General features: G+C 42.8%; 1 protein-coding gene across 1 annotated transcript; it reads left to right on the plus strand.

The window, feature by feature from the left end:
* LOC109720094 lies at nt 12967-16368 on the plus strand. The gene is made up of 2 exons (XM_020246980.1): nt 12967-13931; nt 14250-16368. Exons 1-2 carry the CDS (start codon nt 12967-12969, stop codon nt 16366-16368), a joined length of 3084 nt encoding a protein of 1027 aa, XP_020102569.1.

Consider the following 18369-nt stretch of genomic DNA (forward strand, 5'->3'; position numbering starts at 1 on the left):
AGTTGAGATAAGTACACCTGAAACGAGAAAATAGTTTTAGATGAAACCGAAGACGAGAAAATAGTTTTTCACTTTTATCTTTTTTTAAGAGTAGTCTATTGTGATAAATTTTCTTATTAGTCGCAGTAGATTTTATTGTGTTTCCTATAGTCAAGGACTTAGTAAATTAGCGGTAGGGCTTATCTTCCTGTATTTCAAATTTTTTTTAAAGTATACTGAAGTCACTCGGCTCATTCAGCCGAGTCAGTAATATATTTGAGTGTTCGGACTCGGCTGAGCAAATCCCTACTCAGCTGATTGCTTTATTCTGTTTGGGGCGCGTTCGAGGGTCATCATCAGGAGCCGACCAATCCCCCAACTCGCTTCCCGACTCGCATAGGTAGAAAGTAAAAAAAAATCCACATTTGTTAATTTTGGTAGAAAAATAAGTAAAAAAAAATTTACACAGTTTGAGTTTTTATTTTTCGTTGAAAATCGACTGAAAACGAAAAGACTTTATTTTTCTCAAATTTGTAAAAACAAATTTTGCGAAAACTTTCTCTATGGCTAAACAAAGCATATGAAAAATATTTTTCAAACCAAAAAATAATTTTCGGCATATTTTACCGCCAACCAAACACACCTTTTGTTAATTAATTGAAAACTTCCTCAATCAATGTGGCCATAACATGCTCTATACAGGTATATGGCTCGAAACATATATCTAATTCTAACTCAAGTTAAATTAGTCACATATTTATACTCAGCATAGCCCAAATTAAATCTCATCTAATCCTAATTAAATTAGAATTTGACTTGAATTTGGATAACTATAAAATTAAACAAAAATCTAACAATCTCTATTTTGATTTGATTTATAGTCACAAATTCCATCTTGACTTAAATTCTCTTCAATATTTCTTCACGCTTCTTAATGCTCCGTCTTCTCAAATGCTGCTAACGATCACCAAGTTCAAATAATATTTGAAGTTAGCAATAGTAAAAGACTTATAAGCATGTCCGCCAGATTGTCCTTAATCTCAATTTTCTTAAAAATTATCATGCGTTTTCCAATCACTCCTAGAACAAAGTAAAACTTTACAACAATATTCTTTGTGCTTTCATTAAACATTTGATCTTTAAATAAATGAATAGTACTTTGACTGTCCGAATAAACAACCATTGGGTCACAATAAGAGGTAAGCTCTCTAAATAAACCTCGTAGCTGTATAGCTTCCTTCATACCGTCTATCATAGGAATGTACTCTATCTCGATCGTGGATAAGGCGATAATTAGTTGTAATAAAGCTTTCCAACTAATTGCACATCTACCGACGGAGAATACATAATCCAAAAGTGAACTCCTCTTATTCAAATCATCTACAAATTCGAATATATATATATATATATATATATATATATATATATATATATAATATATTATATATTAACTAGGCTGGAGTACTATTAATAGCACCAACGACTTGGTGCTATTAATTTTCTACCCTTAGATTGGAAGATGTGTGGTTAGGATGATGCGGGCCCCCTGGGCTTGAGTGGGTGGTTAGTTGAATAGTATAACCGAACGGTTAAAAATAATAAAAGAGGTAAATCTAACGACAGAAAACTTGATAGCACCAAATACCTCATGCTATCGATAGTATCCCAGCCGGACTCTATATATATATATATATATATATATATATATATAGAGAGAGAGAGAGAGAGAGAGAGAGAGAGAGAGAGAGTTGAGCTAGAATATTATCGATAGCAAATGGGCTCCGTTGCCACCCATTTGTTTTTGTTGATAGAGCCTCAAAATCGACGATCGACACCGTTGAACATGATCTATACCACTTGAAGTGTTTACAAATCAAATTTCAAATCTTTTCGACATCATTTGCCTAATGATCAAAGGGTTTCAAATTTTGTAATTTTAATGGTCGATATGAGGCGTTTTCTCGTTTAACGGCGTAAAGATATCCAAATCAATTGAAATTTTGTTAAAAATTTTTTTAAACTATTTGGAACAAGATCTATACTCTCGATCTTGATTACAAGACTCCTATCATCATTTTTTAAAGAATATTTATTTTCAGCCGTTCATTTTTGTGTCCACTCGATGGATAAGAGAACAATATCGAAAATGTATGAAATTTGATTTCTAAACACTTCAAATGGTATAGATCATGTTAAACGGTGCCGATCATCAATTCAGAGGCTCCATCATCGAAAACAAATGGGTGGCAACGGAGCCCGTTTGCTATCGATAGCATTCTAGCTCAACTCCTATATATATATATATATATATATATATATATATATATAGTTGGCCGGTAAACTTGTAAACTTGTATACTAAGTAAAGGCTGTTTTAGTTAACGACGTGTTAAATAATCAAAGTTTCAAAAATGAGTCAGCGACCGCTTCTCTACATTGGGCCTACATGCTCGACTGTATTCTCAGTCTCATCGCCCGAGAACTTGTCGAACTTCGGCATTTTCCAGTTCGCCGGATACGGATGCTCCGCGTCGATGTTCGCGGGATATGAGGATCTAAATACAGGCCGCACTGCCGACCTCGCCCCGACACCAAATGTGTTCTGAATCGCCTCTTCTATTTGAACATATAACTCATTATTTCTTGCCGCCGAAGTAGAAACCGGGGTCGGAACCACATTTGGCCCTGAAGGCGGTCCGTAATTTTGCATTACAGAATTGAGTTCCTACAACCTGTTGGGCCCTTACCCCCCAGCCCTTACGCCCACGTTTTGGGGCTAGTAAGCTGGTAAAGGAGGTAAACCCGATGCAATCTCCGATTGCAGGCCGGCGTTTATATTTGCCGGCCTATAAGCAGGCTGGAAAGGTGCCATTTGCGGTTGTGCCTGTGAGACCGCCGGCGTAACGGAATTTTGTTGCACCGGCACATTTAGGGCCCCCTGTTGGCCCCCGTAAGGTTGCTCGTTTCGGGTAAATAACCGTCTGATTCGAACAATATTTTCATTGGAGGTCGTGATAGCGGCCAGCACCGTGTCTAGTTGAGCGTTATTTTGATGGATATTTTGATCTACAGTTTGCAGGACTCAGGTCATCTGGCCGAGTGCCTGAGTTAGACTCGGCTCTTGATGAACCGACTGTTTACTAGTCTCTCCTCCAACAAGTAGTACGGCCTGATTCTCATTCGCATTTTCGGCGCTACTAGCTTGGTCATTACCTGAAGGTCTGGAAATGGCTCTATTTCGGAGGTTCATAGCATTATCGTCAGCCATAGGACAAAGTCGAGATTGGGAAAACCTGAATGTGTCCCACCGGGGGTGCTAAAAATTGCTAGGAGCCGAATTCCCTGATCCTTGACCTGGTCAAAGATTTTCCTCGATAAGCGTGTAGGGATATGGAACGACTATGAATAGTGACCCTCGAAGTTTGCGCCCTTCGACTGGATCTAGCGATTTGGCTGATGAGGGATCGGATCAGCCGAGTTCGAATACCTTTATTGTAGACTCGGTTCAGTTGAATGAGCCGAAGAGGATGGAATGCACAGTGATTGGTCGGCTGAAAGAGCCGAATTTCTTTATATATTAGATTGGAATCAGAAGCTCACATAAACAAGAGTGTGCCCGTAAGGCATACAGACTCTGAAAATCTAAATTAAAGACTACTCCTAAGAAAAATAGTAAATGCGGAAAAAGAAAAGATTACAAGTAAAACTACTTCTAGAAAAAAGATAAATGCAGAAAGTAAAAGTATTGAAGGCTTCGAAAATACTATTTATAGTAATATCAGCCTACATTATTGGTCGATTTTTTTTAGTAGTGAGGGAAGTGGTGTAACCATGATCGTGGAAGTTACGCCCACTTCTCAACCGTTCCCACCTAAAGGCTCTCGACCTTGAGGCGCCTTATTACCGACTCCTGATTACCACGTGCTCTTATTTCTTTGGCTCATACGTGTAAGTTACGAGAAGCCCTAGGATCTTTTATCTAGATACTATCAAACACCTAGAGGGGGGGTGAATAAGTGTATAACCCAAAAACCACAAATCTCATTGCGATAAAAAATTAAATGCGAAAAATAAAAAACACACTGAGATTTACGTAGGAAACTCCACTTTGGAGAAAAACCCACGGGACCAACACACGAAAAAAATAATTCATTAAGAGAAAAGATTATAAGGTGATTACCGACTCCACGGACTCGACCTCTCTTAATCTCCTATGAATCTCGCGCAATCCTCCGGGTTGTCCACGCCCTCACGTCCGAATCCACGAACGCCTCGTACATGTCCGAATCCAGGAACGCCACTCGAATCCACGAGCTCACGATCCGAATCCTCGAACCGCCTTCGATCACGCCGAATCCACGTTCATGAAGAATATCATAATTATGGTGATCCTTCGCTTAGAGTATTGATGAAGAACCAGAGAAGAATCTCTAAGCGAAGCATAAATCAATTCGACATATAGATATCAAATTTCAATACCTCGAATTGACCTAAAAGAGGCTAATTTGTGGAAAATAGGTTTAGAACGAAACCCTAGCCTCTAGGATTTCTCAATCATATATTCTCGTGATATTCTATTAATTAAAGAACCCCAATAACTTATTTATAGACTTTAGAATCAATTAAAGTCGGATTAGAATCAATATAAGAAATTTTACACTGCGTACCGGTAGTGAGTAAGTTGGTACCGGTACCTTATGACGGAACAGAAAATTCCTCAGGCTGAGTACCGGTACCAGGCCGATGCAGTACCAGTACCCGGCCAATGCAGTACCAGTACTCAATGCAATTTCCAGAATTGCATCACTCGAACCACTTCTAATCCTTTAATCTTTGATTTATATGATTCTAATGTCTATAACTAAGTGTGAATCACCATAACATGAATTAAAACCTTACGTAAGCATCATGATTCATGCCATGAGATGTTTCTGAGTTCTCGGAATCTTGGATTCTTCGATCTTCGACAATTTCGCACCGAACCCTTCAAGACTCCGACTCAAATCACGAAACTTGCCAACACAAAATACTTAACAATATACATGGGTTAGGTCAGTGCGTTAATTTTTTGGCATCAACAGATCCAAATTAAATTCAAAGGGATCTCGAACTAAATTATAAGGGTTCGATATAAACCAAGTCTCAACGAGTCCTGAATCAAGGCATAATGGTCAACCCAAACCAGACTCGAAATGGATGAACCAAGTGAGAACCTAAAGCGGCTCAACCCAAATCAAATATAAAAGGTTCAAGCCAACCCAAAACCAAAGTCCATAAATAAAACCCAAAGATCCAAAGTCCACAAATTAAACCCAAAACCCAAAGTCTACAAATAAAATCCAAAACCCAAAGTCCACAAATAAATCCAAACGACCGTAAAGTCGTTAAACTACACCCAAATTCAAACGACCGTAAAGTCATTAAACTAAATCCAAAATCAAACGACTGCAAAGTCGCTAAACTAAACAACCAAATCCAAACGACCGTAAAGTCGTTAAACTAAACCCAAATTCAAACGACCGCGAAGTCGTTAAACTAAACAATCAAATTCAAATGACCATCAAGTCGTTAAACTGAATTCAAATTCAAATTACCATCAAGTCGTTAAACTGAACATTTGACCGTCAAGTCGTTAAACTGAATTCAAATTCAAATTGACCCTCAAGCAGTTAAACTGAACAAATGACCATCAAGTCGTTAAACTGAATATTTGACCATCAAGTCATTAAACTGAATATTTGACTGTCAAGTCGTTAAACTGAATACTTAACCATCAAGTCGTTAAACTGAACATCTGACCGTCAAGTCATTAAATTGAGTTCAAATTCAAATTGATTTGTCCCCAAGTCACTAAACTGAGCAATCAAATTAAACTCAAATTGACCGCCAAGTCGTTAAACTGAGCGAACTGAATTCAAATTCAAATGACCATCAAGTCTTTAAACTGAATTCAAATTCAAACCGACCGCCATGTCGTTAAACTAAGTAACTTAACTTCAAGTTGACCGCCAAGTCGTTAAACTAAGCGAACTGAATTCAAATGACTATCAAGTCGTTAAACTGAATTCAAATTCAAGCCGACCACCATGTCGTTAAACTGAGCAACTTAACTCAAATCAACCGCCATGTCCTTAAACTGAATACCTCAATTCCAAGCCGACCGCCATGTCGTTAAACTGAGCGACTCAATTCAAGCTGACCGCCACGTTGTTAAACTAAGCGACTCAACTCAAGCCGACCGCCACGTCGTTAAACTGAGCGACTCAACTCAAGCCGACCGCCATGTCGTTAAACTGAGCGACTCAAACCAAGCCGACCGCCACGTCATTAAACTGAGTAACTCAACTTCAGACCGACCGCTATGTCGCTAAACTGAGCACCTCAACTTCACGCCGACCGCCATGTCGCTAAACTGAGCACCTCAACTTCACGCCGACCGCCATGTCGCTACATTGAGCATCTCAACTTCACGCCAACCGCCATGTCATTAAACTGAGCGAACCAATTGCAAACTCCTCTCGACCGCCAAGCCATTAAACTGAGCAAATCATTTCAAATTCAATATGATCATCAAGTCGTTAAACTGAGTATTTCATCAATGTACAGTGGGGGTATGATCCTGCTTAAGCTATGTACTTGAACATTATATCAATTCAAGTTCATCTTTATACTACAGTCTCTTTCTATCATCAGCATTATATTTGGTCTCTTAATCGAGAGTTCCTTAACACTGAAAGTATGGGTTAATTAACAGCAGATTCTTGAGTCTGTTGGAAGCCATGAACCTATAATCCTGATTCCAAAAAAAAAAAACTTAAACAAATCTAATCTCTACCATGAATGACTACTCGCCTTAAAAATACCTACGGCGAAACCGGTTCGTTCGCGGTAGACAAGGACATAGGAAAGCGCCTTCTGCAGTCCCTGAAAGGGTTAGTGCTTTCTGCGGTCGGTGCTCCGCAGCAAAGCAAGGAATTGGGCTTTCCATAACAAGTAGTTGTCCCGATGAGTTTAAGAGGAAGAAAGTGCATTGTATTGGATACGGAAGGAATACGGAGGGAGCAGTGAAGCAGGACAAGGAAGTCGGGACAACAACTATAGGGATTGAGTGTTGTAGAGCTTAGACTCCGATACCATGTAAGGTAATAATAACAAAGATAAATAATAAAATTATTGTAGCTTATGTGCTATATCTTTCTCTATTGTATAATATGTTAATACATTCAAATATGTGTAAGTTACAATGATAAAGATAAGTTCTTAATTATAAGTTACAATAGAAAAACAATAAAGATAAGTCATTGTGCTATCTTATTGGAGAGATTTGTGCCAAGCAAATTCATGAAGTTGTGATTGTTATCCACTGTTGATCCGGTCAGCACACTCCATTAACAACTAGAGATAAATAAAATATTTTTAAAATTTTAAAGTATATATTAGGTATTATACCAAAATAAAAATAAGCAATAAGAAAAACTCTACAATAGACAACTTGCTGCTTTAGCTTTAGTTCTCATAGTGATATTATACCATGATAGGCCTTTGGCTCAGGCGATAATCATCGTCCTCGTCCTTGTTTGAGTGTGTGATGCTCTGCTCGGATCATTTCTATCGTTGATGAAAACAACAAAAAGACATCTAGTTGAGTATCTTCATCGAGTCTTTTCTCAGCATAGTTTCAGGCTCGAAAAGTTCAGCCCAGCACTACTAGCCGCTCAGCGTCTAGCGATTTATTAAAGCTGAAAATTGAAAGTCTCGAGATTAAGAATCCAAATCACATTTTGCCTTCTCTAACTCACTTGATTCTAGGGATTTAGTCTTGTATCCGCACTTTTTTAAAAAATCTATTGGGCTTTTTTTAAAAGAGAAAGTTGGTGAGGTACTTGTTTTATTCATTAAGAAAAATGAACTAAGCTATATGGGGGAGACAGCTAGTGCCTCCAGTGGAGACACAAGGTAAAAATTGTTGGAGGTTATGGATTTTTGGGTGCTTAAAGTATTACACCAAGAGACATCAAAATTTTGGAATGCTCAACAGTGTTACTTCCAGCTTAGGGAAACCCTAGGATTAATAAGCTATTGGGCTCCAGTTAATATGTGCCTTAATACGCTTTTACCTATTGGGCTTGTATGTGAACATATTATTTGAATTATATATAACAATATATCCAACAATCACCTCCTATGTTCACCATACAGCACAATCCATTACGGTGGTCAGTGTAATGTGCAAACAAATATGAATCATCCACATTCAGTACAAGACAATCAACTCAGATTAAAATTTAATCATCAATTGCAATCCAAATGAGTAAATCATCCTTACCATGAATCTGTTCTGAGATCGGCATATCCAAAATAATTCTCAAAATCAGTTCACAACCAACATATGCATAACAGTCAGATATAAGTAGGCAAGTCAAAATAATCCAAGGCCGGACAAATGCAAGAAAAAGGCATAATAAAATTCACAAAATAGAGATAGCAAAAAGCAAGTCTTAAGTAAATAGATTCCATCAAAATAGGTAATAGTAGGTGAACTGTCAAGTCCTCGTACACTCTAAATGATATATATATTCATTCATCAAATAGATCATCCTGATCAGAATCCCACTTATTAAGCTCTCCTCCATCCCTGCCATCCTCTGTAGAATATCAAATATAAATTTCATATTATCATGAATTTAATTATTTGAATAATCCACTAAAAATATCTAGTTCTACTAAAAGAACTTAGCATCATAACATCAGGCATAGAAGAACATATATTAATGTCATAAAGCATCATAATATCATGTTCATAAGCATCAAGCCAGTTTCATAAATTATGAACAAAGCCTAAATAGTTTGATTTACAAAGAGCCATCAACTTAAGTTTATTTGTAAGAGAATAATCATTGTCTAGTTTCGAACAACACGACCAATAGTCAAGTCACTTACAATAAACTAGTCATATAATATCAAGTTTTAATATGGGCCTTAATACGCTTTCACCTATTGTGCTGTATGGTGAACATAGGAGGAGATTGTTGGATATATTGTTATATATAATTCAAATAATATATTCACATACAAGCCCAATAGGTGAAAGCGTGTTAAGGTCCATATTAACTAGAGCCCAATAGCTTATTAATCCTAGGGTTTCCCTAAGCTGGAGGTAACAATATTGAGCATTCCAAAATTTTGATGTCTCTTGGTGTAATACTTTAAGCACCCAAAAACCCATAACCTTCAACAAAAATTACATGCAGAAAAGAAAAGAAAGCTTTGTATACCAATAAGACTTCAGATAGATTCGTATACTAAGTCTAAAAATGAATATAAATCAAATAGCCAATGTTGTAGTGAGATCCCTTTCTTTTCTTGCGGTTGTCGCTTTGTCCGACTGGCCTCCCCCAGTACTCTCGCACTTTATTTGTCCATCGAGCTGTGGGTAGGCCGTCGTCCGAACATGTGAGCAAATATTGGAGAAAGATAATCTAACGATTAGATGGTCGCATGTCTCAAGTTTGCTAGCATAGAGGATGATGAGTTGCTCGTCCGTACGACCTCGTTCAAGGAGGTTGTCAGCAATAAGTTTGTTCCGAGAATAGCTAAATGCTGGGCGGAGATCTGGGAGGAGCTTCGGACGAGCGGGGGAATGTTGGGCAGAGATCTCGATCGCAACACTCGCTGCATCAACCTCAGCGACCTCCACCAGGGAAGAAGAAGGCGTTCGCTCTGTCTCCGAAGGGCAGGGAGAAGCTGTCTTCGAAGGGCAAGGAGAAGGAATTCGCTCTGGAGTACACTTTGCCTTCGAAAGGCAAGGAGAAGCTGAGCATCGGACAAACAAAGGGCAAGGAGAAAGTTAGCATCGAACAAAAGCCGGCAGGGACAGCGTATTCCCTCCGACCAGGCGCTCCTTCAAGCTTTCTAATAAGCAGATCTCGTTCAGCCCCGCGGTCACCGACTCTTCAGCCCATATGCTTCTCCAGCAAAGACAAAGATGACTGCACCAGCAAAGACAAAGATGGCTGCACTTCGACGAACCGCCCTCTTTCCAAAAAAATCAGTTGGGCGGATGAAGTAGGAGCTGCATTAACTCACACCACCTACCTCATACATGCGGCTGCTAATCATACCTCAGGATCTTTAACTCCCTCCAGATCTTTATCTCCCTCCAAATCCTGCTCTGCTAACTCGCCGCGATCTTCTGACAAGCCTCCGCCTGAAGCCTTTAAGAAGACCTTCAAAGAGTCCCTCCTTACCCCTTCTGCCACCTCCTCTACCCGACCTTATTCTCACTCCTCTGCTCCGAGATCTTGCACTCGTTCTCGCTCCCCTACGCCGAGATTTAGCACCTTCTCCTTCAAGGGGAAGTGCTTCAGGTGTCTGGGCAGGGATTACCGGGCATCCCACTGTCGTGAACCCCTCCGTTGCGCCAGGTGCTTTAAGTTTGGTCATTTTTCGAGAGCCTGCATGAATCGCCTCCCTATGGCCGTCTACCGGGCCATGCGTGCGCGCCCCACCTACCTAAGTGCCTTCGTTCCACTTTCCGACGACTTCTCTGCCCGTCAAAATAGCCGCCGCAACACCATCCTTGTAGACGTCATCCCGCCTTCGAACCTGGGCCATTTTCCATAGGAGACTTTAGCCAACGGTCTTGCAAGTCGCTTTGGCGGATACCCCTCTGACTTCCACGTCGCAAAGTACAGGGAACGAGACTATGCCGTCTTCCTCCCGGAATGGGTGCCGGGTGACCAACTCATTCGCAGGGAGATCCTCTCCATCGGGGACATCCGGCTGCGTTGCTTCCCCTGGGACCCATACCGCAACGCTCCCCGCCCCCCCTGACCTACAGAGCTTGGATACGGCTTGTAAGTCTCCCATATAAGTGCTGGTCATCTCGTACTGTGCCGGCGCTTTTCATTCGAGCTGACGAATTTACCTCCTGCATGGTTGACTTGTCCGGCTACCGGTGCCTTGTAGCCGTCAACCACCTCCATGACATCCCAGAAAATCTCGAAATTAGCTTCGGAGACGTGTCACTCTCCGTCCTCATCCAGTTGGAAAGATGGGGTCGTGCCGACGATATCGGACGTAACGCCCCACGCAATGAGCGTACTGATCAACATGATCCCATCAACCGGAGCCGCTTGGGAGGCCACCTAATGTCAACCTTCGCAATTCAGGGAGCAACAGAGGGAGAAACTCATCCACTGGTGGATCCTCCAACTCCAACACTTCCTGGAACTCGTCGGAGATCCGAGATAGACGGCGCCCGCCGTGCTTCGACATCCCTGCCACACCAGCCCTTCCCGTAGCTGCCCCCCCTCCGGCTGGAGCCACCCCTCCGGCTGGAGCCACCTCTTCGGCCGGGGCCGCCCTCGAGGCTTCGCCTTCCTCGCCTCGTCGGGCGCCGCTTGTAGCCTCAGCTCCGGCAGCCTTGATCCCCGAGCCTTCCTCTTTTTCAAATTCAAAGCAGCTTCCGGGGGCTCCTTCCTCTTTCGTGCTACCTGTCATTCCCCTCAGTGGCTGTGCCAGACCGTCAATTCTCCCACCCATTCTGTCGTCTCCCTCTGTACCCCCACCCCTCCCACCCCCCCCCCCCCCCCGCCGCGCCATCATTGCACCCCACCGCGCCGCCATCAATGCACCCTGTCGCGCCTTCATTGCTCCTCTTTCCGTTCTTGGAAACCACCCGACCATGAGGCAGGTAGTTTTCTCTTTCGGCTGACTTGGGCAAATCCTGTACGATCTTCTATTCTTTGGGGGAACGAGGGAGTCCTCTCTTCGGATTCTATCAAGCTTCCTCGATGCTCGCACCGAAGGCCCTCCTCCTATCCTTCTCGGTCCCCTTTAGTCTCGGTCTCAGGCCCATAACCACCCCACCCTTCCTGGTTAACCCCCTCCTCGCCAGGATTGGAGTGCAGCCCAACTCTTGCCCGAACCAAGTCCCCCTTTGGTCCAACTCAGCCACTTTCGGACTGTCGCCCTCTCTCGGGCCAGTCCAAGATGGCCTGGGCCCGGACTTCCTTGGGCTTCACTCGACTCGTCTACCTGGACACTACTCTTTTGGGCAGCTTGAGCTAGGGCTCGGCCTTTCAGCTCCTGTCGGACTCGCTAGAGGAGGCCCGTGCTCCGACTCCCTAGGCCTCCATCCGGTTGGGCTCAGCCCGAGTTTGGTCCCCCTTGGGCTTGGCTCGGACACAGTGCCCCTTGGGCTTGGCTCGAGCGCGGTTCTTGGCTCTGGCGCGGTTCAAACGGGTTCTCTCTGCTAGGCGCCTGGCCCTCTGAGGATCTAGGCCTCGCCACCGGGCTAGGCTTGGCTGCGGTCCCACCTGGCGGTGGCGCACAGCCGAGCCCCTCCCATCCTGGAAGCCCGATTTTCTCTCTGCTAGGCGGTAGGCCCCCTGTGGATCTGGGCCTCGCCACCGGGCCTGACTTGTCTGCGGTTCGACCCGACGGTGGCGCCCAGTCGTGCCCCCCGCTCCCTGGAAGCACGACTGCACTCGGCCTCGGCTCTCCACTGCTGGACGATGGGTTCTCTCTGCTAGGCGGTAAGTCCTCTCAAGATCTGGCCCCCGCCACCGGCTTCGCCACCTATCCGGAAGTGCCGGATTTGCCCGACGCCGCTCCTGCCACCCATCTGGATGCTTTTGGACTCGACGCCGCTCATGACACTCCTCCTTATGATTTCGGATGCACGGACGGAAATCAGGGGCCTATTGCTGAAGGCACGAGATCAAGTGCTCGACTACTTAACCGGACATCGGATTCTGTTTTAGGCAGAGCAATTCGCAGGAAAGCTCACCTACTTGAGGGTGAGACTGAAACACTTGAATCCGCGCTGCGCAACTGGAACAACAGGAAAATCAAGATGAAGACCGCTCTCTGTGGGGTCATCCTCTCTGATGCTGAAGCTGCGGGCCTCCGCAACTTCATCCGAGCAGACGTCTAGGTTGCGTCTGTCTCAGCGCCTTCGTGTTTTGGGGTCTAGTCTGTCCTTATGTTCAATATTTTGTCTTGGAATGTTCGAGGTCTGAACGACCTCGTGAAGCGTCGATGTATTAGGTCGGTTGTTTCTGCTTATTCCCGCTCGGTTGTCTGTTTCCAAGAGTCCAAAATCGATACCGTGTCACGGTCCTTTCTTCGCTCATGTTGTGGCTCTTCTATCGACAGATGTCATTTTGTTCCAGCTATCGGTGCGTCTGGTGGCATTATCACGTGCTGGAATTCTAAAGTCCTCTCATGCTCCGAAGCTCTAATCAGACAACACTCACTTACTCTCCTCCTTACTCACCTAGGAAGTGGGAAAAGCTTCTACCTAACCAATGTTTACGGACCACCTTCCTGGACTGGGAAGGATGCATTTTGCTCTGAGCTCACCGACCTGAATCACATTTGTTCCTCCAATTGGATTATCTGTGGCAACTTCAACTTCACCAAAAACCAATCAGAGAGAAAAGGCAATCGTTGGAGCTATAAGGCCATGACCATGTTCGCTGATCTCATCAACCATCTTGTGATGATTGATTTACCGCTTTCCAACCAAAGCTTCACCTGGTCGAACATGCAACATCAGCCCTCCATGGCTAAGCTTGACAGATTTCTCGTCTCTATTCAATGGGATAGATCCTATCCCCACTGCAAGGTCAAGGCCCTCCCCAAGATAACCTCTGACCACTGCCCAATCCTTCTATCTACCGCCATCCTTAGCGCACCGCGAAGGTTCCGGTTCGAGAAAGTCTGGCTCACTAGAGACGATTTTCACTCCAACATGACCCTCTGGTGGAATAAAGTCCCGCCTAAGAACTCGGCCATCCTCACTTTCACCGCAAAGCTCAGACACTGCAGAACCAGGATCAAAGAATGGTGCAAGACAAACTTTCACAACATCTCAAACACTAAGAGAGCAATTCAGGACGAACTTCAGCAGATCGACCTGCTCGAGGAGCAACTCAACTTGCCACAGTCCAAATTAGACCTACGAGCACACCTTAAGTCCAAACTCCTCTCAATCCTTTAGGAGGAGGAAATCCTCTGGAAGACTAGAGCGAAACAAACCTGGCTTAAGGAGGGCGATGGAAACACCAAATTTTTTCATGCAGTGGCTAACTGCCGGAAAAGAAATAACACCATTCTAGAGGTCGAAGACGACGACGGCCGGTTACTCGCGAACGAGACGTAGAAGAGAGCATACTTCTTCCACACCTTTAAACGCCAGTTCGGACAGTTAGATGATAATCTTCCGCTCCTGGGAGACTAGAGCGGCCTCTATCGTTTTAACAGGCTACTTAACCCTGACTCCCTGACGACGAACTTCACGATCGACGAAATCAAGACCGCCACCTTTCAACTAGCCGCTGACAAGGCCCCAGGTCCAGATGGGTTTTCCCTAACCTTCTTCCAAACTTTCTGGGAAACAATCAAAGAGGATATCTACAATGTTTTCATCGACCTACAAAATGATAGACTTTTCTCTAGCCCTATTGATTTCTCCTTCGTGTGTCTCTTCCCCAAAAAAAAAGGAACGCGCAGAGCAACCGACTTCCAACCGATTAGCCTCATCAATGGACTGCAGAAAATTATCTCCAAAATTCTAGCCAATAGACTAGCACTTACCCTGCCGTTCATTATAACCTCTACGCAATCAGCCTTCCTAAAGGATCGGTTGCTCACCGACTCTTTCACCATTGCCAGCGAACTAGTCAACTGGTGCTCGACCTCGAGTAACGATTGCGCACGTCTCAAAGCAGACTTCCAAAAGGCCTTTGACAATGTCAGTTGGTCTTTCCTCGAACGTGTCTTGCGATGGCTAGGATTCAACGAAAAGTGGTGGACCTGGATTAAACAATGTGTCTGTAACGCCAAAATTGCCATTCTGGTAAACGATACCCCTACCCCTTGGTTCAAAGCACAGAAAGGGCTCAGACAGGGCGAACCTCTCCCCGCGTACCTATTTCTGTTGGTCGTTGACTGCCTGGCCAGGCTCACCGAAGCTGCTAGGGACAACAACCTGCTCCAAGGCATAGGCCCGTCGGCCGACACTAAGACGGTGCTAATTCAATATGCAGATGACACTCTCTTCTTATGCGAGCCAAGCAAAAAAATACTTGAAAAACCTACTGTTTATCCTGAAAATCTTCGAATGGGCATCTGGCCTCAAAATCAACAACTCCAAATCGGAGTTGTACTACTTGGGTCAGCATCCTCTAAAAGCAAACAGACTCGCCAACATCATTGGATGCAAAGTAGGCTTCTTCCGTTCTGCTATCTAAGCTTACCTCTCCATACCAAACGACTTCGCAAAAATGACCGGGACCTGATTATCAACCGCGTATACACCAGAATCGATGGATGGAAAGCTAAATTGCTGTCCTATGGCGGAAGACTAACCATTGTCAACTCGGTCCTTACCAACCTAACTTTATTCTACCTATCCGTCTTTAAAGCTCCCAAATGGGTTCTACTAAGGATTGAAGCCCTACATAGAGCATTCTTCTGGAAAGGGTGTTCTAAAATATCTAGAGGAGCATGTCTCGTCAACTGGAAATCCATCTGCAAAAGCAAAAGGGACGGGGGACTTGGAATTTTAGATCTGGAATCCATGAATGCAGCACTGCTCAGCAAATGGTGGTGGCGTTTCTTCACTGAACCACAACTGTCGTGGTGCAATCTAGTTAAAACCCTCTACTACACGAGACGTAGCCCGTTACATGAAGGTACAGGTTTTGTACCGCACTCACAGTGGTGGAAAGGAGTACTACGATATCGGGATGTCTTCAGATGCAGTATAACTCACGACCTGGGTGACGGGAGGAACATCAGACTCTGGACTGATATTTGGATTGGAGAAGCGCCCCTTAGCACCGTGTTCCCAAACCTGTTCGCCCAGACCAGGAACAAGAATGTCAAAGTCTCACAATCCTGGAGCGCTCGTGGATGGAGATGGCGCTTCCTTTGTAGGGGCTTCTCGGACTCAACCTCCAGTGTTAGTGGCAGACAATTAGCCCAATTCAAAGACCACCTCATACACAACAGCCCACAAAACTCACCTGACAAACTAAAATGGAGGTGGACCGCGAATCAACAATTTACCGTAAAATCGGTCTACAACTTCATCACAGACTTAGGCCACAGAGACCCCGCTAATATCTATATCTGGCGGCTGAAAATCCCACCCAAAATCAAAATCTTCACCTGGCTGTTGCTACGCAAAAGATTACCCACTGCTGACAGGCTGCTGATTTGCGGATTGATAGTGGACGAACATTGTGTATTCTGCGCCTCTTCCACGGAAAACTGCGACCACCTTTTCTCCAATTGTGTCTTCATCCGTTTCCTTTTACTTTCCTCAGCTGCCGGGGTCATCCAGTCTTACACCAGCGGGGACGTCCGTGATCTCTGAACCGAAACCGCCAAAATCACCGACGCAGCGTCGCGAACTAAAGGACTAACCTGCCTAGCAGGAACCTGGTGGGTCGTTTGGACGAAAAGGAACCACATCATTTTTCGGGAAAAGTTACACAATGCTATACAGTCTTCAGTAAGGCTATAGCTCTTGTTACGTGACTGGTGCAAGCACCTCTGATTCGCCTGGGTTCTATGTCTCCACGCCTGTCTCTCACGTCTTCTCTTCTAATGTTCTAGTTTTCTTTCTCTTTCTCGTTCCCCTTGTTGTCATTCTTTTTTCCTTCTTTCTTCGGAAGCCCCAGCTGCTTCCATCTTGTACCGTTTAGTTCATATCTTTAATGAATAAAGCAGATAGCTTGCTACCTAATTCTCAAAAAAAAAAAAAAAAAAAAAAAATCTTTTTTTCTAAGCATCAACAAAACGAAGAACTTTACTTTCTTGGAAAATTTCAGCCTTGAAATTTATGGGCTCAAATAGTCCTTGATCCCTGCAGTCGAGATGAAAGGTGGAAAGTGATTTGACGGTGAAATATTTATTAGTCGTTCATCTCTGACGTATTGAAACAGGATTATTGGTCACTCTTACGACTTGACTAGAGGAAAATTGAACTTTTCGCTTTCTGTTTTTCGACGAAAAAATGAAAACTAAAGATGTGTAAAAAAAATTTCAGTCATTTATTTTCACCGAACTAAACAAATGTATTTTTTTTTTTTCTTTTCAACCAAACAAATATTGATAAAAAATAACTTTTTTTTTTCTTACACACCAAACACTACAAAACATAAAAAGAAAAATTCTACCAAAAATTTTTTTTCATGAAAAATTTTTTTTCACGATAACCAAACGGACTTAAGCTTATTGTTTCCGTTTCCTTGATTCATTCCTAACCCCCTTCATTTTGCTCTTACAAATATTTTTCCAGTTCACATGGCAGGCCTCCAAGTGTCGTGAACAAGTAGTATTTGAACATGGTAAATCACAGCTTGTCATTACAACAAAAACGGGATATAGCGACACTTTTAAATGTCGATATAGGTCAAAAAAAGTGCTGCTCACTAAATTACCGACACTTTTTAAAAGTATTGCTATATGTAGGGTCGCTATGTATATAGTGACAATTAAAGAGTGTCGGTATAACATAAAAAGAATGCTGCTAATTTATCAACACTTATTTAAGTATTTAGCAATCGCCGAAACTCTACCTCGTTGGTTGAGGTGGCGGAGGAGGAGGAGAGGGAAGGCCTCTTCGTTTAGGATTTCAGTAGATTGAGTAAGGGGAGAAGGGGAGATGGTAATCGATTTTTCTTTTTTTTTTTCTTTTCTGTTTGTAATCGAGCCGAATGGGCTAGGTGGGAAAGGTTGAGTAGAATAAACTTTTATTTTTAGTTGGATTCGGCTTTATATTTATACATTAGTAGATTTTTTTTTAATTTTTGGCATAAATAAAATATTTACAAAAAGGGTCCCAAACATGTGTTCCTATAATCTAATCTGTTGTAGTGTATTGTGTTCACCTAATAGTATTTGAGCTCAGTAAATCAACTGTCATGTTCAAGTAAGATATTATGCTGCATATGATAAAGTTCTGAAGAGCACGGTAAATTATTTATCGTATTTATGTAAAAGATTCTCTTGGCCTTTTGATTGTCAAGCGCCGTTTCCATGTGAAAAGCATAGGATTATTTCTGCAATTTAACTTTATTTAAGATCAATTATGAAATAAAAAATTTAAGTATATAGGTTGAATGCAAGAAAAAATAAAAAAACAAAATAGTAAAAGTTAAAAAGATATAATAAATAATTGGATGATATTCACCAAATTTTCGAAAAAGTCGAAAAGTTTTGTTACTATCTTGCCAAGAAAAAGTGTTGTGGAAAATAGATGGAAAAGAATCCACTCCACGTTGGAAAAAACACATTTTTCTCCAAATTCGGAGCACCTAGCGTTACTTTCGAATTTTTTAATAAAATAACTCACTAAAATTTTGTAATTTAC

The sequence above is a fragment of the Ananas comosus genome, linkage group 14, assembly GCF_001540865.1.
Source record: "Ananas comosus cultivar F153 linkage group 14, ASM154086v1, whole genome shotgun sequence".
Taxonomy (NCBI): Eukaryota; Viridiplantae; Streptophyta; class Magnoliopsida; order Poales; family Bromeliaceae; genus Ananas; species Ananas comosus.

Bases quoted from the DNA above. Each gene is read 5' to 3' on its own strand.
- LOC109720094 (XM_020246980.1), top strand. From the start codon at position 12,967: ATGTTCAATATTTTGTCTTGGAATGTTCGAGGTCTGAACGACCTCGTG. The intron at 13,932-14,249 runs GTCCAAATTAGA...TCGTTTTAACAG, and splicing joins GAGCAACTCAACTTGCCACA to GCTACTTAACCCTGACTCCC.